The sequence below is a fragment of the Hyla sarda genome, chromosome 2 (genome assembly GCF_029499605.1).
Source record: "Hyla sarda isolate aHylSar1 chromosome 2, aHylSar1.hap1, whole genome shotgun sequence".
Lineage (NCBI taxonomy): Eukaryota > Metazoa > Chordata > Amphibia > Anura > Hylidae > Hyla > Hyla sarda.
Genome location: NC_079190.1, coordinates 42,679,811 through 42,703,301, shown reverse-complemented (window position 1 = coordinate 42,703,301; position 23,491 = coordinate 42,679,811). Strand labels below are relative to the sequence as shown.

Genomic DNA, 23,491 nt, shown 5'->3' with positions numbered 1-23,491 from the left:
CCCGGGGTTATCTGATCCCACCACTCACATCGCTACACCCGTGGTCCCGCCATACCCCATTGGTTAACCACAGCTATTTACCAGGAAGTTAGTCCAAAAGTAGCTACCAATATGGCTGCACTTCCTGTTGTCACTTGTCACCAAAATGACCGTCCCAAATCTTTAATTACTTTAATTACTGTTATAACTCTTGAGCTACTACTATACCATCATTTTTATGGCTGTGATGAAAATCCCCTTATAATAATACATGTAAATGGAGGTATATTTTACATGCTACCATTGTCTGAACGCTTTGGGGGACACTAAAATAAGTGAAAAACATCAAAACCTGACAGAATGAAAACATTCTTCGCTCAAAAACTTCATGTTATGTTTTCACTTAGTAATAGGAGAGTTTTCTGGCGATACACTTAGTTTAGGGTTGGTCAATAATAGGTCATCTCTGAGACATGTAATCAGTGAGGGCTGACCCCTGGGACCCCCAATAATCAGTAGCATGATGTGCCGCAGTGCTCTGGTGACGACTCGACTCCGTCAATGTCCTTTCAGCACAGTAGAGCTGTTGTCTTATAGTGACCAATAATGCAGCTCAGACCGATTTAAGTGAATGCCAACAACGTGTGTTCCCAGAAAACCTCCTTAAATTCATGGTATACAGAAGTAGCACAAAAACATTACAATACATTACAATAGATAACACAATGCAGACACAAAGGGATATAAGGCACGTTATAAAAGATGCAGTCCACACCAATTATTTATAATGTATTATACCAAATATGAAATTAAAGAAGCACTCCTGGATTATTATTATTATTTTTTTTTTTTTTTGCCCATATCATGCACACTGGGTCATGTGTTTTGTCACTGTAATTTGGTCACGTGATCACCAGTCTGACTCTCACAAAGTTACTGTGCATATTGTGTCTCACAGGATGTCAGATTTGACTCTGGGGGAAAACAATTATTTCAAAATCAACTGGTGCCAGAAAGTTAAACAGATTTGTAAATTACTTCTATATAAAAATCTTATTCCTTCCAGTACTTATCAGCTGCTGTATGCTCCACAGAGAGCACTGACCACAGTGCTCTCTGCTGACACCTCTGTCCATGTCAGGAACTGTCCAGTGTAGGAGCAAATCCCCATAGCAAACCTCTCCTGCTCTGGACAATTCTTGTCATGGACATAGGTGTCAGCAGAGAGCACTGTGGTCAAACTGGAAAGAACTACACAACTTCCTGTAGAGCATACAGCAGCTGATAAGTACTGAAAGGATTAATATTTTTTTTATAGAAGTAATTTACAAATCTGTTTAACTATCTGATGCCAGTTGATATGAAAATTTTTTTTTTCCACCGGAGTACTCCTTCAAAACTTGTGATTAAAGGTCATGGCAATATAGCTCTAAAAAATCACTTTGAATAAGGGTTCATGCACACCAGGTTTTTTCTATACCGTTCCCGTATACGATTTCAAGTTAAAAACCGTATGGAACTGTATAGAAAACCGTATGCATTGACTTAACATTGTAAACCGTATGTCAAATGCATCATCCGGTTTAGTCCGTTTTGCATCCCATACGGATTTGTCCGTTTTTTTACCTGTACCCAAAACCGTAGTCTACCAAATTTTCTGGTCCGGGTGAAAAACTATATTAAACCGTATATGCTTTTTTTTTTTTAACATGGGAGTCAATGGGAACCGTACAGAACTGTATGTATCACCATAAGGTTTTTAACTTTGCACATCAAACAAGTGAAACTTTATTAAAAATGGAGTGAAAAGCTTAAAATGTATACCGTATATACTCGAGTATAAGCCGACCCGAGTATAAGCCGAGACCCCTAATTTCAACCCAAAATCCCAGGAAAAGTTATTGACTCGAGTATAAGCCTAGGGTGGGAAATACCTCATCCCCCCCTGTCATCATCCAGACCCGTCATTAACATCCTCATCATCATCCCCTTGTCATCATCCCACACATCCCCCCTTCATCATCCCCTTATCATCCCACACATCCCCCCTTCATCATCCCCTTATCATCCCACACATCCCCCCTTCATCATCCCCTTATCATCCCACACATCCCCCCTTCATCATCCCCTTATCATCCCACACATCCCCCCTTCATCATCCCCTTATCATCCCACACATCCCCCCTTCATCATCCCCTTATCATCCCACACATCCCCCCTTCATCATCCCCTTATCATCCCACACATCCCCCCTTCATCATCCCCTTGTCATCATCCCACACATCCCCCCTTCATCATCCCCTTATCATCCCGCACATCCCCCCTTCATCATCCCCTTATCATCCCACACCCCCCCCTTCATCATCCCCACCCCCCTTCATCATCCCCACACCCCCCCCTTCATCATCCTCTTCTCATCATTCGCCCTCAGTGGTCTTCAACCTGCGGACCTCCAGAGGTTTCAAAACTACAACTCCCAGCAAGCCCGGGCAGCCATCGGCTGTCCGGGCTTGCTGGGAGTTGTAGTTTTGAAACCTCCGGAGGTCCGCAGGTTGAAGACCACTGCGGCCTTCAACATCATCCAGCCCCCTCTCACCCCCTTTAGTTCTGAGTACTCACCTCCGCTCGGCGCTGGTCCGGTCCTGCAGGGCTGTCCGGAGAGGAGGTGGTCCGGGCTGCTATCTTCACCGGGGGCGCCTCTTCTCCGCGCTTCCGGCCCGGAATAGAGCCGTTGCCTTGACAATGACGCAGAATTACGTTGGCAATGAACGCACCTCTGCGTCGTTGTCACGGCAACGTGACTATTCTGAGGCCGGGCCCGAAGCGCTTAGAAGAGGCCTCCCCGGTGAAGATAGCAGCCCGGAACACTATCCCACCGGACCACCTCCTCACCGGACAGTCCTGCAGGACCGGACCAGCGCCGAGCGGAGGTGAGTACTCAGAACTAAAGGGGGTGAGAGGGGGCTGGATGATGTTGAAGGCCGCAGTGGTCTTCAACCTGCGGACCTCCGGAGGTTTCAAAACTACAACTCCCAGCAAGCCCGGACAGCCGATGGCTGCCCGGGCTTGCTGGGAGTTGTAGTTTTGAAACCTCTGGAGGTCCGCAGGTTGAAGACCACTGCGGGTGGGGGAGTTCACTCGAGTATAAGCCGAGGGGGGTGTTTTCAGCACGAAAAATCGTGCTGAAAAACTCGGCCTATACTCGAGTATATACGGTACTTTTTTTTCTTAAAAAAACGGGTGCAACCGGGCACCATTTTCCAAACCGTATGCGGTTTTCAACTGTATATGGGTTAAAATTTGTACACACGTTTTGATACAGTTTAGTCCGGTTTTGAGAAATCCGATACATGAACTGTATAGCATAAACGTGGTGTGCATGAAGCCTTAGAAAAAGGATGAAAACTGCATGTAGTGTGAACTGACACCATCCCACTTGAGCCTAACCTTCTCAACTTAGTGGGCTTCTGTAGCCAAGTGAATAAGTAGATTTTTTTTTTTAGGTAAATTAAAACACCCCCTTTCTTTGCAAAGCCAGAGGATTCATGAGAAATGCAGGCAGCATAGCCATTTCAGTTTTGCTCTGCATTAGAATCAAACATGTCTAAAAACACACGCCTGCCACTTCAGCCAAAACAGGTAAGCACAGGGCATACACAAGAACCCCTACATTATACTCTAATAATAGCCTATGCTGCACTATATAAGCAAAAAAAAAAAAAAAATAATGATAATAAAATAAAAATAATTTCCTGGAGTGCTTCATTAAGGAAACCGAATTTTAGAAAACATGGCTGTGTTAGATTTGGACCTGCTCACACAGAGCGGCTTGTGACCATGGCTGCCTTTGTATGTATGTATATATATATATATATATATATATATATATATATATATATTATTTTTTTTTTTTTTTACCCTAGTGACAATATAATTCTTATGTATGAATTATAAACTTCTTCATTTACCAAGCCGCATTTTTAGTTGGAAATGCATGGACCTGCAGCCTGTGAAATTGCTGCCCGGAAATTTTCCAGGCAAAATTCCGCCGTCTGAATGGGGTCTTACAGGGATTTTGCCACCATGAACACTTTTCCTCTTATGTTGTGGATAGGGCATAAGGGTCTATTCACACAGCAGAATTTGAGCTTGAGGAATTCTGCCTCAAATGAAAGCCCATAGACTTCTATGGGATTCCGCACTCCCATTCACACTTCTGAATTTCCACTAGCGGAATTCCCCAAGCGGAGATTCAGAAGTGTAAATGGGAGTGCGGAATCCCATAGAAGTCTATGGGCTTTAATTTGAAGCAGAATTCTGCTGTGTGAATTGACCCTTTGTATATTACTGCTTGGCTTCGGGCACTCCCATAGACAATGAATGGAGTGCACCTACTCGACCTACCCTCCATTCACATGGGATCAGGTACCCAAATAACAGTTTTGTCTGCATTACTAATCAATAAATTTCATAGGTTTGGACCCCTCTACAGGGTATACACCCCAAAGGGTTGTAGAGCAAACCCTCATATACATTTTCAAATTACTCACCCCTCCCAAAAAAAGGCTTACTATCTATGCAACAACAAAGCCTTTGCTAGTAATCTTGCCCTCATTACTACTGCCAAAGTGTTAACAGGGCCAGACCATGTAATCCTTTTTCCTGTGTGTACTTAAAGGGGTTATCCAGGAAAAAACTTTTTAATATATATCAACTGGCTCCAGAAAGTTAAACAGATTTGTTAATTACTTCTATTAAAAAAATCTTAATCCTTTCAGTACTTATGAGCTGCTGAAGTTGAGTTGTTCTTTTCTGTCTAAGTACTCTCTGATGACACCTGTCTCGGGAACTGTCCAGGGTAGAAGCAAATCCCCATAGCAAACCTCTTCTACTCTGTGCAGTTCCTGAGACAAGCAGAGATGTCAACAGAGAGCACTGTTGCCAGACAGAAAAGAACAACTCAACTTCAGCAGCTGATAATTATTGGAAGGATTAAGATTTTTTTAATAGAAGTAATTTACAAATCTGTTTAAGTTTCTGGAGCCAATTGATATACATTATATATATATATATATATATATATATATATATATATATATATATATAAAGTTTTTCCCTGGAATACCCCTTAAAAACTCATGGGAATGCATCTTTATGGACCAAATGATAGAAAAAAATATATATACATAAAGCAAAATAAACTGTATACCTTAAATCCTCTTTACTGACATCCCTTAAAATGCAAAACATAAAAAAGAAAAAAAATAAAGCAACTAAAAAAATAAAACATGAAACATAAATAATGCAATATTACAGAATTAAAGATACCTTCAAAACTGGGCTACAGCATTCAATCGAGTATAGAACAATACTATGGAACAATATTAGGAAACAATATTTCCACAGCGGAAAATTCCGTTGCGGAAAGTCAAATTCTGGACTCTGCCAAAAGAATAAAGGTGGGAATTCTTTTTGCAGAAGTATATCTGAGCGGATTTGCCAAAGTATACAATGATACCATAGTTTTAGATGTAAATTAACCCTTAGAGGAAATCTAAACCAGACCAAACAGAAGTATTTGGGTTGCTACTAAGAAATAGGCATCCTAAAATGGTGTCTGCCAGGGCACAGCCCTAACATAAGTTTATATACTAAAAGGGGAATCCTGTGATTGTACCAAGAGGAGATCAAGGGATCTGCATTCTATGTTTTATGCAGCAAATTTTGTGTTCATGTTATTTTTAGGAAACAACTTTATAATGTTTCTGTTTTATTTTTTGTTGTTTTTTTTTCCTGTTAGTTATATTGGTCATTTCTTTGTTTTATTTACTTATAAAAGGGTATTTTTTGTTTAGAAACATTGTCCGTGGGCTATGCCTGGTATTACAGATCAGCCCTGTTCAAGCTCTATTTATTACGAGAAACTAGAAACAATCTTAGGCTATGTTCCCACCACAAAATGTCCGTGAGCATAATCTCTGTGCGGACATTCTGCAGACTTCAGGCGCAGGCAGCCTGCAGAATGTCCGCACAGGGATTATCCGTAGTAGACTGCTATGCATTCGGTGCAGAGTCTGCAGAAAGAATGGACGTGTTTATTCTTTCTGCGGACACGGGAATCATACTTTCCATGACACAAACATCTGTGCACCACACAGCAGAATCCCATAGAATTCAGCAGGACTCTGCTGCTCTGTGCAGAATTCCTATGCGTAATTCCGCACGGAAATTCCGAGATGTGAATGTAGCCTTACTCCCTTTAATCCATCTTCAACTCTGCTTCCTGACTGATCCACCTGTCCCCTTGCTTCTCCTCTTCCTTTCACCTGTCCAATCCCATTACTGGTGACCTGTTGGCCAGCAAATTTAGTTTAAACTGTTTACCAGAACAAACAAGCCCATCTACAACCTGTCCCCCCCATACATCTCTGACCTTCTCTCCCGATACCGCCCCTTACATAATCGTTGATCCTCTCAAGACCCTTCGCCTGTGCTTTCCCCTTGTCCGCACCTCACACAACTGTCTTCTCCTGCTTTTCCATACATTGGAACTTGCTACCCCAACATATCTGGCTCTCACCCAACATTAAGACCTTAAGGGGTAGTCCGCCCCTAGACATGTTATCCCCTATTCAAAGGATCGGGGATAACATGTCTGATGGCGTGGGTCTGTCCACTAGGACTCCAAACGACCGACACCCAGCCACCCCCACGATCTTCGAGTCAGCGCTGCGCCGTACATGAACATGGAAGCCTGGGGCTTCTGTTTTCATGACATCACGCAATGCCCTCTCTCTTCATGTCTATGGGAGGGGCGTGATGGCTAGTACACAGCCGTCATATGCCTCCTCCCGTAGACATGAATGGAGGGGGGGTGGCAGCTGTGGTCGCCAGTCATCTGGCATTGAATAGAGTTCGTTCTGTGCACTTTATGACTAGGGTGCCACGGTGAAGTACCCCTTTAATAAGCAACCTGAAGACCCATCTCTTCAGGACAGCCTACAACCTACAATAACCCTGCTGCTACTGTATGGCCCTATGAATGGCTGCTTCCCTACCTGCTCACAGATAACCGACTCTCTCCCCCTCACCCACTGTTTCCATCCCCTCCCTTGTAGATTGTAATCCCTTGTGATTGAGTTCCCTCTCCCCCTATATATCAGTCTGTCATGTCTGACTGAAAATATTCCACTGGATGTCGTATTGTAAACCATTGCTCCCGGGGGAGGATTACTTCTGCTCCGTGGTGCCTTATGGAACTGCCATACTGCTACAGCGCCATAGTACAGAGCTGTAGAGACACCATACGCCCCTGTACAACAGTACTACGGGGTTAATATGGCCTGACTTAGGTTCTCTTCTGTGGACGTATGCAGTGGCCCAGGAAGTGGTTAATCATTTAGGCATAAAAGTGCTAAGCATATGATTTAAAGGCTGGAAAAGGCCCAGAATTTACAAAATAAGTCTATTTCAAACAAAAGCAACATAAAAAAATTACAATTGAAATGCATAAAAAAACAAAAAAAACACAAGTAGATTTGTACCTGCATTTTGGCTGAAGGGAATCCGAAAGTATCTGAAGAGCAGAGTTGGTATCTTTCTCTGCAAAGTATCTAGAATGTAAATGAAATCCAACATACATGTAACAAAGGGTTAAAATAACAAAAGAAATAGGCATAGAATACTTTTTGAATTGTACAATTTACATAGGTAAGAACCGCAAAATGATTCTATAAAGGGGTACTCCGCTCCTAGACATCTTATCCCTTATCCAAAGTATAGGAGATAAGATGGGACCCCCAGCGATCTCGGCTGCGGCACCCCAGACATCCGGTGCATCCATGCCGGATGTCTGGCAATGCGGGGAGGAAGATCATGATGTCACGGTCACGCCCGCTCGTGACGTCACGGCCTCGTCCCCTCAATGCAAGTCTATGGGAGGGGGCGTGACGGCCGTCACGCCCCCTCCCATAGACTTGCATTGAGGGGGCGCGGCCGTGATGTCACGAGCGGGTGCACGGCCGTGACTTCATGAGCTTCCGGCAACGCTCTAAACGAATGGGGATAAGATGTCTAGGGGCGGAGTACCCCTTTAAGTTACAGCTAAAACTGCATTCATAATTCTGCAGACTTCAGAGCTGAACTCTCCCATCATGACTCTTTGACCCTTAGATTTACATGAATAAATGATGAGTTATCCTGGAACTTTTCTTACAAAACCATATATATATATATATCAATCAATCTGCTCAGCTCCTCCTGTTCTATAAATTGATGGCGGCAGATCAGAATGTAATAGGTTCCCTTTAAGAACGTTGCTCACATCAGTCAAGGTAAAATTCTCTTTCATCCCGTTCTCCATGCGCCGCGCGGCGCTTCAATACAGCATATACTTACACCAAGTTGTACAGTCCCAGGAGACCCATTCCTCTAAAATCAGTTTTTGGGTCATCACCTTGGAAACCAATTTCACACCACTGCTTAGAGACCCGCGCTTCGAGTGGAACACCAGGTTTCAGCATTTTCCACAGCTGTGAATTAGAGATGAATGTTATCTGAGGATGTGTTTACGCCTCGGAACGAACACAATAAATAAAACATTGGTTGCAGTAATCCGGCTATCAAAGTGAATAACAAACTACTATGTAAATCCGCGCTCTGACTGTAAAAGAGCAAAAACACAGTACAAAAGTTTATGATGTCAAAGGGTGAAGGAGTTTGTCAAAATATTACAATAGTGTAAAAGTGTTTTAGAATCAGGACCTAAAGACCAACGATGACAAATTATTTTAGGAACTTGTACGTAAGTTCTCCTTAAAGGGGTACTCCGCCCCTGGACATCTTATCCCCTATCCCAAGGATAGGGGACAAGATGTCAGATCACCGCGGTGCCGCTGCTGGGGACCCCCGGGATTGCCGCTGCGGCACCTCGCTATCATTAAAGCACAGAGCGAGTTCGCACTGTGCGTAATGACGGGCGATACAGGGGAGGAAGCCGCGTGACGTCATGACTCCGCCCCTCGTGACATCACGGCCCGTCCCCTTAATGCAAGTCTATGGGAGGGGGTGTGACGACCGCCGCGCCCCCTCCCATAGACTTGTATTGAAAGGGGCGGTCCGTGACGTCACGAGGGGCAGAGCTGTGACGTAACGATGCTCCGGCCCCTGTATTGCCCGTCATTACGTGCAGAGCGAACTCACTCTGTGCTGTAATGATAGCGCAGTGCCGCAGCGGCGATCCCGGGTCTCCCCAGCAGCGGAACCGCGGCGATCTGACATCTTATCACCTATCCTTTGGATAGGGGATAAGATGTCTAGGGGCGGAGTACCCCTTTAAAGGGGTACTCTGGTGGAAAACATTTATTTTTTTAATCAACTGGTGCCAGAAAGTTAAACAGATTTGTAAATGACTTCTATTAAAAAAAATTTACCCTTCCAGTACTTATCAGCAGCTGTGTGCTACAGAGGAAATTCTTTTCTTTTTGAATTTCTTTTTTGTCTTGTCCACAGTGCTCTCTGCTGACACCTGATGCCCGTATCAGGAACTGTCCAGAGCAGCATAGGTTTGCTATGGGGATTTTCTCCCGCACTGGACAGTTCCTGATACGGGCATCAGGTGTCAGCAGAGAGCACTGTGGACAAGACAAAAAAGAAATTCAAAAAGAAAAGAATTTCCTCTGTAGCATACAGCTGCTAAAAAAGTACTGGAAGGGTAAAGATTTTTGAATAGAAGTAATTTACTTTTTCCACCGGGGTACCCCTTTAAAAAAGAAGTAAGCTGCCCCTCTAGTGCCACCTATTGAAAGTAGTAACCCCATAAGTCAAAGTCAGGCACATGTATAGGCCTTGAAACATGACTAGAGCATAATTCAAACAATTAAATAGCTTGCCCTTTGGCGCAGAGGGGCAGAAACATTGACGGGTCACTGAAGGGCGCAATCAATGACAAAGGGGCCATATTTACTGATTATTACTGAATTATCTAAGCCTGCCATATGATATAAATGCTAAAGGGGTATTCCAGGCGAAACCTTTTTTTTATATATATCAACTGGCTCCGGAAAGTTAAACAGATTTGTAAATTACTTCTATTAAAAAATCTTAATCCTTCCAATAGTTATTAGCTTCTGAAGTTTTCTGTCTAACTGCTCAATGATGATGTCACGTCCCGGGAGCTGTGCATGATGGGAGAATATCCCCATAGGAACTGCACAGCTCCCGGTACGTGAGTCATCAGAGAGCAGTTAGACAGAAAACAACAACTCAATTTCAGAAGCTAATAACTATTGGAAGGATTAAGATTTTTTTTACAGAAGTAATTTACAAATCTGTTTAACTTTCCGGAGCCAGTTGATATATAAAAAAAAAAGTTTTGGCCTGGAATACTAAAGGGGTACTCCGGTGAAAAACTCTTTTTTTTTTTTTTTTAAATCAACTGGTGCCAGAAAGTTAAACAGATTTGTAAATGACTTCTATTAAAAAATCTTAATCCTTCCTGTACTTATTAGCTGCTGAATACTACAGCGGAAATTATTTTCTTTTTGAAACACAGAGCTCTCTGCTGACATCATGAGCACAGTGCTCTCTGCTGACATCTCTGTCCATTTTATGAACTGTCCAGAACAGCATGGGATTTCCTTTTACGCTGGGAGTTCCTAAAATGGACAGAGATGTCAGCAGAGAGCTCTGTGCTCATGATGTCAGCAGACAGCTCTGTGTTTCAAACGGAAAATAATTTCCACTGTAGTCTTCAGCAGCTAATAAGTACAGGAAGGATTAAGATTTTTTAATAGAAGTCATTTACAAATCTGTTTAACTTTCTGGCACCAGTTGATTTAAAAAAATAAAAATAAAAGTTTTTCACCGGAGTACCCCTTTAAATGTGATAAATGTAATCTATTTTTATTTTCTTTCGTAGGGGGACAGAACATATTCCCCTAAAAATTAAGACCCCAGCAATGCCCCTGATTACCCCCAATTCGATACAATCACAGTTACCATGATCATCTACCATAGCACAAAATGTTATGTGCATCTATTAGTATCCGAGGCCTACACACTACCACACGATCTTCTCACCTTAAGAAGCATCTCCTCATGCTGGGAGTTCTCTGAATCATAGGCCTCCCTGCGGAGTTTCTCCACCTCTAAGGTTAGATTTCTGTAGCCGACTATCTGCAGAAGACAAGCTTGGAGAGACACTGCCAACCTAAATGTATAAAAGAAAATATTACTTACAGTGATGATGGAAAGCGTGTGTCTCCAGGAAGAAAGGAAGATGGCTCAGGGGCACAATCCTCCAGTGCAAGTGCAGTGATACAACTATTCAAAACCATAAAACAACCTGCAAATAGCATTGAGAAAAATATCCGACCATATTAAGAAAGGGAAGATTTTTTACACTGTTTTTCTTTATAGACCAGTGGAGCAATACACTCCATGACTGCAAAGTTTATTCAAAGAGCTTGGGTGACCATTCAGTCGTCATCACAAATCATATAATCATAGCATGACAGTATACAGTGATCCCTCAACTTACGATGGCCCCGACATACGATCATTTCAACATACGATGCTTTTGTATGTCGGGGCCATCGCATAGACTGCTATCCGGCAGCGCAGACTGCTTCAGCTGCCACCGGATAGCCGTTTACGGGGCCCCGTGAGCTCCGGTGAGGTCACTTACCTGTCCTCGGGGCTCCTCTTAGGGATCCTATTCATCGTCGGTGCTCTCCATTGTCGTCATCACGTCGCTGCGACATGATGGCGGCGACGGAGAGCGAGGATGACGGGGAAGCAGAGGCCTTGCCGGAGCGTCGGGGACACCCCAGGGACGCGGCAACAGCGATGGAAGGCGACATCCCGGGCAGCGGTGACGAGCGGTGATGAGCAGTGACGGTCCGGAGCATGCGGGTGTGCAACTTCGTCTAACAGTAGTCTACAACCTGCGGACCTTCAGATGTTGCAAAACTACAACACCCAGCATGCCCGGACAGCCAACGGCAGGTTGTAGACCACTGTCCTATACTTTACATTAGGGATCGACCGATATTGTTTTTTTAGGGCCGATACCGATAATCGGTGGAGGTTAGGGCCGATAGCCGATAACTTATACCGATATTCCGGTATAAGTTATCGCCTATTTTTCCCCCCGCGACACCGCTGCAGATCATTGATTTAAAGCGGGCACTTTAAATCAATGCACTGCAGTGGCTTTTGCGGTGCCATAGGCCGCCGCCGCCACCACCACCACCCGCTTCTCTCCCCCTACCTATCAGGGTGGTCCGGGCCATCCATCCTTCCTGTAGTGTCCGGGGGCGTTCCGGGTGAAGGGTGAACCGGTCCGGGCTGTCCTTCTTCTCCGGTGGTCATCTTCTCCACTCCGGGCAGGCTCCGGCCTAGTACGCTGCATAGACGCCGCTGCGCAGTGACGCCCGTGCGCAGCGACGCACCTGACGTCACGGCATAGCGGCGTCTATGCAGCTACTAGGCCGGAGCCTGCCCAGAGTGGAGAAGATGACCGCCGGAGAAGAAGGACAGCCCGGACCGGTTCACCCTCCACCCGGAATGCCGCCGAACACTACAGGAAGGATGGATGGCCGGACCACCCCCATTAGGGGTAAGTTTAATTTTTTTTATTGAATCGGAGGGTGGGGGAGGGGCCCGACCGGTATAGCGGTATGGGCAAAAATCCATACCGATATACCGCCCAGCACTACGGTGGGGGGTGCAACGCGGTGCGGTGAGTCGGGGGGCGGTCGCGGTGCGGCGGGTCGGGGGGGGGGGGGGGGGGGGACCGTCGCAGTGCGGTGTGGGCGGTGCGGGGGGCGGGGCATTATCGGCTTATCGGCATGGTAATTCCCGATACCGATAATGCCCAAAATCGTGATTATCGGACGATAATATCGGCCATACCGATAATCTGTCGATCCCTACTTTACATTGCACGGATCCCTCAACATGTGATGGTTTCAACAACCGATAGTCCGTTTGGAACGGATTACCATCGTATGTTGAGGGACCACTGTAATATACAGCACAGGTTCCCTAAGCTATACATTGTACCGCATGCTGCGCTAACATTCCGCTCCATCACTCCTTATTGAAGAAACAAAGTCGAAAAGAAAAAAAAAAAACACATTACAATCTGTGATCGGGGAGAAGCATGGGATCTATGGGGGTAGGGAGAGACGGACCACAGGGCCAAACTACTCAGCAAACATATGAAAAGGTGGGGAAGTAGAGAAGCGTTAGTCCTCTTCTTCATAAGGCACAAAGGTTGGTGATTGCAGTTCCCACCTAGGTGGCGCTATGTCCATGAACATTCTTTAAATGGGCACTCTCATTAAAACAAATTTTGCTATTGCACTCCTTATGGTAAATAAAAAATATTTCTAACATACTTTGTTTAAAAAAAATTACGTTTTCTATGTTTTATTTGTGCTTAAAAAAATAGACAGACTTTGGACTGAAGCCCAAACACAGGAAGTGCAGCCTGGAGTGCTGAGGGGGGGGTGTCCAGCCAACAGCATATGGCAGTTAAGTGTGAGAGGAGCTATGATTGGATGAGGCTGGACACACCCCCCCTCAGCACTCCAGGCAACTTTTCCTGTGTTTGGGCTTCGGTCCAAAGTCTGTGTATTTTTTAAGCACAAATAAAACATAGAAAACGTCATTTTTTTTAAAACAAAGTATATTAGAAATATTATTTATTTACCATAAGGAGTGCAATAGCAAAAATACGTTTTAATGAGAGTGACCATTTAAGGTAACATTCCCACCAGAGGCGTAACTTGTAGCTTCTGGACCCCGATGCAAAGTCTGCAACAGGGCCCCATGTGCCAATTATGAAACTGGCCTCTTATAGGGCAGATGGGCTTTAGGGCCCCTTAGGGACCAGGGCCCTGATAAGACTGCTACCTCTGCAGCCCCTAAAGCTATGTACCTAGGTCACATGTACATGATCTGCTGCATACTTTCTGCATCTGATTTTGCTATTCATTCACATGGGGGGGGGGGAATAATTATTAGGATTTTTTTCTGAACACCTGGCATCCCGCAGGGGCATCTGGCAAATACTTTGAATCCTGGGAGAAGACAATTCTCCATTGTGTAGTTGCCATTCAGATCAGTTCGGAGCTGAGCTGCAGTAACCCAGCATAGCCACTATACAATGTATGGCACTGTCTGCTTCCTGCTCTATTCTCTGCATATATGCCGGCTCTGCTGCGTTGGCACTGGCCCCCCACCGATCAGATACTGATGGCCTATCCTGAGGATAAACTATCAATAAAGATGTCTCAGTTCACGTTATTTATGACCAGAAGAGAAGAGCATGTTATCTGAAATAATGTCCTTTAGTCCTGTGTGTAACCTGACATGTCTGTCCTAGAGAGCGAGATTTGATAGATGTCAATGCAGATCATGTAAAGACGTCTTACTGCGGGTTGGTGTCCACATTCACTTTCTTCAGCGTCAGGATATCTTCTATGGTTTTTTCAATGGCGTCAGGGAGCACTCCGACCGCTGACTGCAGGAGCTAGGACAGAATAAGGGACTTTTGTAATATGGTTATCACTATCAGCCAAATCTCTACTTTCTGAAAAGGTATTTGAATAATAAGAATTACCAAACATATCCGTTTTGTTTTGCTGCCTTTTCTAAGGTCTCCTGCACATGTGCGTATTATGGCTCTGCACAGTTCTGTACCATAAAAGAGCACTCATAGATGGGGCCATACTGTACCTTTATATGACTCTGATTTCATGTATTTGTGGTGTCCCAGCACCAAAGGCTGTCCCGTGGGCTTCGGACTTCCTCGGGCAGACCTGCGGCACAGGTGTTGGGCCCCCCTTTAAGGGGTACTCCGGCCCTAAGCTGCGCTGCGTAGAGCTCACACAGGTGGGAGCTGCATGAGAGATTGCGGGGGTCCCCAGCGGCAGGACCCCTGTGATCAGACATCTTATCCCCTATCCTATGGATAGGAGATAAGATGTCTTAGGGCCGGAGTGCCCCTTAATGACTGGTTATTATTGTTATGTTCAAGCACTTTATAAAATGGTTAATATATTTTCCTAAGTACTGTGTCATCTGTTATATATATATATATATATATATATATATATATATGTGTGTGTGTGTGTGTGTGTGTGTATGTGTTATACCGTTAAGAGAGGAGCAGTGCAAGCCCATGTTACCCTGCCTGCCAATGGGAACCCCTAAATTCCCAAGTATATAGATTAGTGGGGGGGAGGAGTTTCTCCAGTTCAGAGGTCAGTTCAGAGGTCAGTTCCTGCAGAGCACATGTCTGGTAAAGGTGTGAGCTGCATGTGGAGACTCTCAGAGGGAAGTCCAGAACAAATCTAATCTCAAGTATTATCCAGCCATTCTGCAAGGATCCCCCACATAGAGGAAATTCAAGCCTGGCGGAGAAAGCTACAAGACCTTGTCAGAACCCTAGCGACCTGGAAAATCTTCAGTCTCATATCAAGCCAGTATTAATTCAGTGGGTGAAAAGCACCATAAGTCCCAGCAAGCCAACAGGGCTCCCAAGAGGTTATACTGCATCCTCTCCACTCTGCACCATACTGTTGGCGTGTAATACCATCTGCACCCAGCTCAGTAAAGACAGTTATCCGTAACCTGACGTCGGTGTGTTACTTTACTCCCCGTGTCTGGCCCAGGAGAAGCTGTCTCCAACCTCATACCATGTACAGGCTAATGATGCCCTGGCATCACAAAGAGATAAGGCATTCCTAGCACCCCCTGGCACCACACATTTTCTGCCAGATGATACTAAAATATTTTCAGCATGCTCCATTGGATGCTTTAATATGCTGTAACTCACCATCAGAGCACCATATGGCAGCACATGGAGTGCCTATGGCCCTACAGTACACAGGCAGATTACAGAGGTTTGGCAGTATACTGTAGTCTATACTTCTATAAAGTTACCTTATAATAGCTGGAGGGAGTCCAAACTAGACATCCTGAGGTCATACTTTAGCAGATACTTTTTTTTGTTCTTTTTATTGTGAACTCATATTTTGATTCCACTCTCCTACCCTAGCCAGTGTAAGACCTAATGCACACAACATGAGCCGTCTCCATAGAGACTGTATGGTGGCCCACGTATGGTGGCCCACAAAGACCCTCTGGTTCTATATAACAGAGTCTCATGCCCTCCAAGTCCCACCATATGGTGCCTTTGTGTTCTCCCTTAAAAAGAACACTCTCCCCTGAGGAGAGTTGAAGTTCTCGCCTCAGACAGTGCTCCACTAGGACTGCAGGGGGCAGCAATTCAGCCTCCAGCCCCACAGTCCCTGCACGCACATATGCTTTAGCACAGGGTTTGACAAATGTGTTATAAATCTAGGAGCCAGCACAAAAAGCTGGGTTAAATTACGTCATATTACCAGTGATTACTGTCCCCTCACCTCCCTCTGTTTCAGTCATTACAATCCCCTCATCTCCCCGTGCCACAGTTATTACTGTCCCCTCATCTCCTCTTGTGTCACAGTCATTGCTGTTGTGGAGAGCTTGGGGGATGTAGGATGAACAGGGGTGTTGCAGAGTAGTGTTGCAGGGTATAGCATTAAACCTTGATTGTTGTGACGCCAGGGTGCGGGCTTCCTCAATGTATGTATCCTACCGCCACCCGTCCTAGGAACGATAGGGAGGAATAAAGGATTGTCCACAGCAGAAGTTGTAGTAAACTAGAAATAACATTACTGCAGATTTTATGCAGATGATGATAACAAACAGTCTTTTACAAGAGGACCGGGATTTAGGCTCCTCACAGGTTGGCTGGGACTTTGTAGTAAAATAAGCTTTGATTTTGCAGTACGCTGTTACACTGAATTTAGGGGTATGTGTAGATTCAGTAGCCACGTAGGATTGGTGAGATTTGAGTCGGATTAACTCACGGTTTAGAAAGAGGCTGAAGTGGAAGGCTTCAGGCCTAGCTCGTCTTGTAGCTGTGATAACAGATCTGCTCAGTTTGGTAGTCCAGAACTAAGAGAGATTATTGGATGAAGCACCCTTATATACAGAAGGGGCAGGATCAAAGCTTATTGGTCCCCAAACCTGTCGGTCCTAAACCAAGGCATTATGGTTACATCACATGACCTAGTCACATGACCCAAAGGTCCTTAAACCTAGCATAACACAATTCACTAGAAATCTCGTGACCAAAGGTCCTGTACATCAATTACATTATCATAAAATATATTAAATATATACATGTCTAAATGGCATTATGAGGCGACTAGGGGATAACCCACCAGGAAAGCCCTACCAGCATGGAGGAACTCTGACTGTGGGGAATTACGACAAAGGTACGGGACCAAGTCCAGTACCGGGACACCACACTGTCCCCTCTTCTCTCTGTGTCACAGTCATTACTGTTCCCCTTATCTCCTCCCCATGTGTCACAGTCATTACTGCCCCCTCATCTCCCCCTTTGTACTCCTGAGTACAGAGCGTCACCGCCAAGGCCGCTGATTGGCTGTGGCAGTCCTCTGATGTCAGCTGCTCCCTGGGCATCCATGTGTGATTTGCTCGATAAGCCACATGACTGTCCTGCAGCTCCTCAAGACTAGAGCAAGGAGACTAAGGGTATAGTCACATGGCCAAATTTCCGTGCAGATTTCCGTGGAAGAATTCCGCGAGAATGTACACCATGAGAACTGCTGGCATTTGGACTGATCAAAAATGCACTATTTTCATAGACACTAATGCATTTCCGAGTGGATTCCACAGAAAGAATTGACATGTCAATGGAATGGAATTGGAATTTCCGCCACAAATGTTTTTGCCGTGAAAACTCCGCCGTATGTGAAAACAATGGAATTCTGCTGCAATGGAATTTTTCCGCCGGATTCCGCTCGGAAATTCCACTGTGTAAACATAGCCTGTGGATGGGGAATAAGCGTGTATCAGTATAGGCGTTTTTTCTTTGTTGTTATTTTCCCCTACGTCATGTGATTCTTTCATCCTGTGACTCTAGGATTTCTATTGAAGAAGTTGGACAAAGAAATGCTGATATTTATGGACGTGGCATTTCTCTCCACCTATAGAAGTCTATGGGAGGGAAAAACACCAACATTTTTTCAAAACACGCCATACCTAGAGCATGCTGTAAAAAAAAATGTACAGAAAAACCCCATATTTCTCCACTGACTACCAGCCAATACATGGTCACATGCATTTTTCCAGAGTCCTATTCACTTGTATAAAATTTATTTCCAATTTCACAATATTTTTCATTGGCAAGGGGAGGGCTGTTTCACTTCTTAGTTTCACTTTCACTTAGAGCAGTGTGTGGTGTTCCGGCACCATATTTCATACTGTGCCTTGGTTATTAGTCCCTAAAGTCAGAGTCCCTAGGACTATCGGGGTTCGCTTCCCTAATTAACCCCTAGTCATCCCTTAGTAACTTGATATTTATGAATATTATCTTTGTAAATATGTATATGGTGTTACTCACTTGTTTTAGCGTCACAGGACCTGCGGGTCATGTGACACGGTTCAGAACTCTATCTTATGTTGAAGGACCTTAGGTGGTTCTTGAGTCACGCGTTGTCCCATAATGCCGTGTAACGGTGAGTGACAGTTGTTTTGGACCAATCCAAAACGGCCCGCCCCTGCCCATATAAGGGAGCTGCGGCCATTGATCGCTCTCTTGGGTTGCTGTCACTGAACGAGGTAGTACCTCCGCAACTTTTAAGTACGTTTACTAGGCCAAAGTCTTGCGGCCTCGGCCTATACCACAGTGGTAATAGATATATAATTCCCCGCTACTCTCCGCAAGATCACTGGACCTAAACGCACCCCTAAATCCAGCGGATCTATGCAACGGAATCTTCCTAAAGCTACATTGAGCTTATCTGATCTCAACCAACTGTCAATCGCTGCTCAACTACAAATAGACTTTGTTCATTGTCTGCTTCAGAAAATCTTCAGTAAAAGTTCCTGCAAGTTTCAGTTGACAGTGGTTGTGGACAATCCATTTATTACGGATTCACCTATCGTTCTTGGGAAGGGTGGCGATAGGCCCAGCACCATTACAGTATTTAACCCTCACCCTGGCGTCACGAGTGACAAGGGTTAACAGCGTCCTTTATAATTCAGGAAAAGCAACAGCCCAACTACCCTATACCCCCACCAAGGCACCACAAGTGTTTCCCATCCAGTGTGCCCCCAGCTGTTGCAAAACTACAACTCCCAGCATGCCCAGACAGCCAAAGGCTGTCTGGGCATGCTGGGAGTTGTAGTTTTGCAACAGCTGGGGACACACTGGATGGAACACACTGATTTAGAGGTACACAGTACACTATGCTGGTATTGTTATACAGTGCATATTCACCTCAGGTAGCAGAAAAGCCAAAGGCTGTCCGGTCATGCTGGGAGTTGTAGTTTTGCAGATACACGGACATCGTTTAGTTTGTGCCTATAGATTTATTATGAGCATTTCATTATGATCTATACAACCAGGCTATTCCCCAAGCCGGAGGTCCCTCTGCATAGCACAAAATGGTCGCCGATCAATTCCCTATTTCATTAATAAAAACCATGGCCGTAAATTTACAAGGCGCTTGACAATGTCATCAGGGGATAATCCGCTTTCCTATGAGGGTGTTACAGATACTAATCCCCAGGGGCTTATCCCATTTTCTTACACAGCGATGGTGGGAGAAATCAGCTTGTATGTTACCAGGTGGTGAAACAAAGCAACAATTGTGCCGCAATACAAAACACCTCAGGCACGGGTAGGGGGGTTATTGGAAGAATGGACTTTGGGATTGATTAAAAGGCTCTTACAGGATGCAGTCACATGGTGCATAATGATGCCGCAAAGAGCTATACTATTATTACACTGCAGCACGGGCGCGTGGAAATGTATGAGGGGGTTTGCAGCACATCTACAGTTATTGTCGCTTTCACCTTTTGCCTTGGACACATAAGATACATGAAGTATGTTTTACATTTTCTACACAAATACACTCTCCACTTTATTAGGTACACCTTGCTAGAACCGGGCTGGACCCTCTTTTGCCTTTATTCTTGGTAGCTTTCTTTCTACAAGGTGCTGGAAACATTCCTCAGAGATTTCGCTCCAAATGGACATGATGACATCACACAGTTCCTCCATATGGACATGGTGACATCACACAGTTCCTCCATATGGACATGATGACATCACACTGTTCCCCCATATGGACATAATTACATCACACAGTTCTTCCATATGTACATGATGACATCACACAGTTCCTCCATATGGACATGATGACATCACACAGTTCCTCCATATGGACATGATGACATCACACAGTTCCTCTATATGGACATGATGACATCACACAGTTCCTCCATATGGACATGATGACATCACACAGTTCCTCTATATGGACATGATGACACCACACATTTCCTCTATATGGACATGATGATGTGGTGGCCCAGTACAGGAGATGCATCCCTGTACCCTAGCTGCCCTGTCAGGCAGACTTCATTCCTTGACCCCTGGGCTCCCTGTACTTGTACTGCGTGTTTAGTATTAAACATCGATGTTATCTAATGTGATGTACAGAATTTGCCATATGCCTTTAAGTATTATTGTCATGTGATTGTAACCAGGGAAGGTACCAGTGACCATGTGACCCCCCCCCCCCGAGTCTCCCCCATATAAGCCCTGGGTGGAGCTTTCTCTTTGAGTCTTTGCTGAGCTACAGTGAGGCTAAGTCCTGAGAGAGTGTCTGGTGTCCTAAGAAGGCCCAAAGTCTACAACGTAGCCACGGATCCACAAGTCTACGGCCCCACAGGTGAAAGTCAAAACCTGGTAAGCTACAAACGGGGTGAAGTCTGTCATAGTCAGTCTCAGTCAAGTCAAGTTGGTCTCAAGTCAGCGTGGCCCTGCATCAAATTGTCCAAGTCCACTATAAGTACCAGCAAGCCCTGTGATCTCTGAAGTCACTGGTCATCACCTTGGCCTAGCCAAGCTGTATAGACTCTTACATCTGTTTGACTCAGTAAAGCTGCCGTTGTTCCGTAACTTGGTGTCAAGCATCTTTCCGAGGAGCATCGCTGGACGAAGATCCCTACAGAGGAGTCAGAAGTGAGTACCCCGGCTGAGGCCGCTTTTTCTACCCCTCCTTCTACCCCTAGGCCAGAGCAAACCCCCCAGGTCCAGAAGTCTGCAGTGTGCCCTTAGTCCCCACCGTTGCACCATCCCCCAGTTCCGATGGCCCAGTCCGAAAGGGCTAAGAGAGAAGCCAAGGTGGCCGAGATAGTGGAGGAGATGAGGGCACAAAGAAGGAAGGAGTATGGGCAGAAGCTGCTACCCTAAGAAGTACGCCAGGCGCAGCAGCAAGACACCAAAGCCCTGGAGGCCCTATACATTAGAATGTTGGATCCTCCCCGAGAGGGAAAGCCACCCCTGGAAAGGCGCAGAGCTACAGTTGTGAAATTTGACAAAGTGCAGGGGTTTAGCACCCTCATGGACTGTCGTCATGGTGGGCCATTCTTGTGAATGGACGTGCTGTTAAAAGGGACTCCCCACACCATCATGAAATACACTCCTGTACAGAGCTTGAGAGGAGAGTGGGTGGCAGCGGTGACCCGTCCGAAGAATCCTATGCAGATTCCCTTTGCCTATTTTCCCTCTGATTACTGGGACACAGATCCCTTTGGTCTACTTTCTTCTAAGCTCAACGAGTCTGGTACAAAGGAAGAAATCTACTTGTCTGAGGCACATGTCATGGCACCAAAGTATCTACCCAAGTCGTCTGTGGATGTTCCCAGGCCTACTCCTGTTGCTGAGGAGGTTTGGCCTTACCAGCGGGCACAAACAAAATTGCCTCGGCCTACTCCTACTGAGGAGGAGGTTTGGCTGGCTCAACAGGCACCAACGTCAAGCTGCTTCTGTGCAAATGGTGGTTACCCTCAGCCCCACCATTACTGAGTCTACCCTGTCCAGTGTAAATTGGAACACCCGAGTAAGTCCATTAGAGGCACAGTCCCGTTGACCCTGTTACATTTCCCAGCCTCGGAAGCAGTCCAACAGGCGAGGCTGGGATGGAAAATTCCCAAGCTGAAGAGTCTATGCGTGGTAATTTTGTTACTAAGTCGTGAGACTAACTATGTTATGTGAAGCATTATTGTTGTTTTCAGGTTCCTGCAACATTCAATAAAAGTGCCTGGTGGACTCACCAAGAACTCTGTAACCATTTGCGTAAGTTCACGTGCCTGGCTTATAGTCGCGATCCTTTACTGAGAACTCTAAGTGTACCAGAACTGTGGAGCGGTACTATAAATAATATATACTGTTTATTCTTTTGGCACAAGTGAATGCAAATATTGTCATTGTTGTATTGTTTAAGACACGTTGTAATAAAGTGTATATAGCGTGTTTATACAAAAATGTCTGCAGTGTATAATGTCTTTTCTACCCATGGCAATTTGTATAAGAGGTATCCTGACTAGGTCAGGAAAAGCGTATTCACCACCTCACTGCCATGACAGTTACCAGCCAGGTATAGAGAGTGATAGTGCCTTAGTATAATAGTCAGTATAGCATAAATAATGCTAATGTAAGTTCATGTATAGCTAAGTCCGTGTTGTACATAGCATTGTGTGTATCTAAACTAGTCAAATGTCATGTCTAGTCAGGACTGTAGCTAACCAATGTATATTACCCAGGTGCTCTACTGGCCAGAGAGTTCTCCTGGAAGCCTAGATAAACATGTACAGTGACTGAGCTGCTGTGTATAGGTAAAATTGTAATATTTTGTCAGAAAATGTGTATTTACTTTTAGAATGTTCTGGGGAGAAATAGCGATAGCCGAAGGGCCCCAGCAGCAAAGGTATTCGGGTAGAAAGCCTCCGGCAGCCCGGATAGAATCGAATATGTGCTAAAGTATTTAGTTACAAAACCTAAAGATCTCACATGTTTCATAATCCCAGTGCTCAAATACCCTTATGTGGTGGCCCAGTATGGGAGGTGTTACCCCGTGCTCCTGCTGTCCTGTCAGGCAGCCTCCTTCAGTGTCCCCAAGGCCCCCTGCACTTGTTTCCCCATTGTAAATATGTTCCACTGTATAATGTGTGTGTCACGATGCCGGCTGGCAGGTAGTGGATCCTCTGTGCCAGAGAGGGATTGGCGTGGACCGTGCTAGTGGATCGGTTCTAAGCCACTACTGGTTTTCACCAGAGCCCGCCGCAAAGCGGGATGGTCTTGCTGCGGCGGTAGTGACCAGGTCGTATCCACTAGCAACGGCTCAACCTCTCTGGCTGCTGAAGATAGGCGCGGTACAAGGGAGTAGACAGAAGCAAGGTCGGACGTAGCAGAAGGTCGGGGCAGGCAGCAAGGATCGTAGTCAGGGGCAACGGCAGGAGGTCTGGAACACAGGCTAGGAACACACAAGGAACGCTTTCACTGGCACAATGGCAACAAGATCCGGCAAGGAAGTGCAGGGGAAGTGAGGTGATATAGGGAAGTGCACAGGTGAAG

The 23,491-nt window shown here is 45.3% G+C and overlaps 1 protein-coding gene across 4 annotated transcripts in view; it reads right to left on the bottom strand.

The window, feature by feature from the left end:
* ELMOD1 (ELMO domain containing 1) overlaps window positions 1–23,491 on the bottom strand; it is a 140,075-nt gene that overhangs the window by 16,274 nt on the left and 100,310 nt on the right. For 2 of the 4 annotated variants that reach the window (XM_056561621.1, XM_056561624.1), the window contains 5 exons: window positions 14,421–14,518; window positions 11,059–11,188; window positions 8,377–8,510; window positions 7,525–7,592; window positions 5,189–5,222 (listed from right to left, as the gene is read on the bottom strand). In XM_056561621.1, the coding sequence (XP_056417596.1) occupies window positions 5,189–5,222; window positions 7,525–7,592; window positions 8,377–8,510; window positions 11,059–11,188; window positions 14,421–14,518 (464 nt within the window). Of the gene's footprint in view, window positions 1–5,188; window positions 5,223–7,523; window positions 7,593–8,376; window positions 8,511–11,058; window positions 11,189–14,420; window positions 14,519–23,491 lie in introns of all 4 variants that reach the window. The other 2 variants (XM_056561623.1, XM_056561625.1) reach the window with 2 other exon arrangements.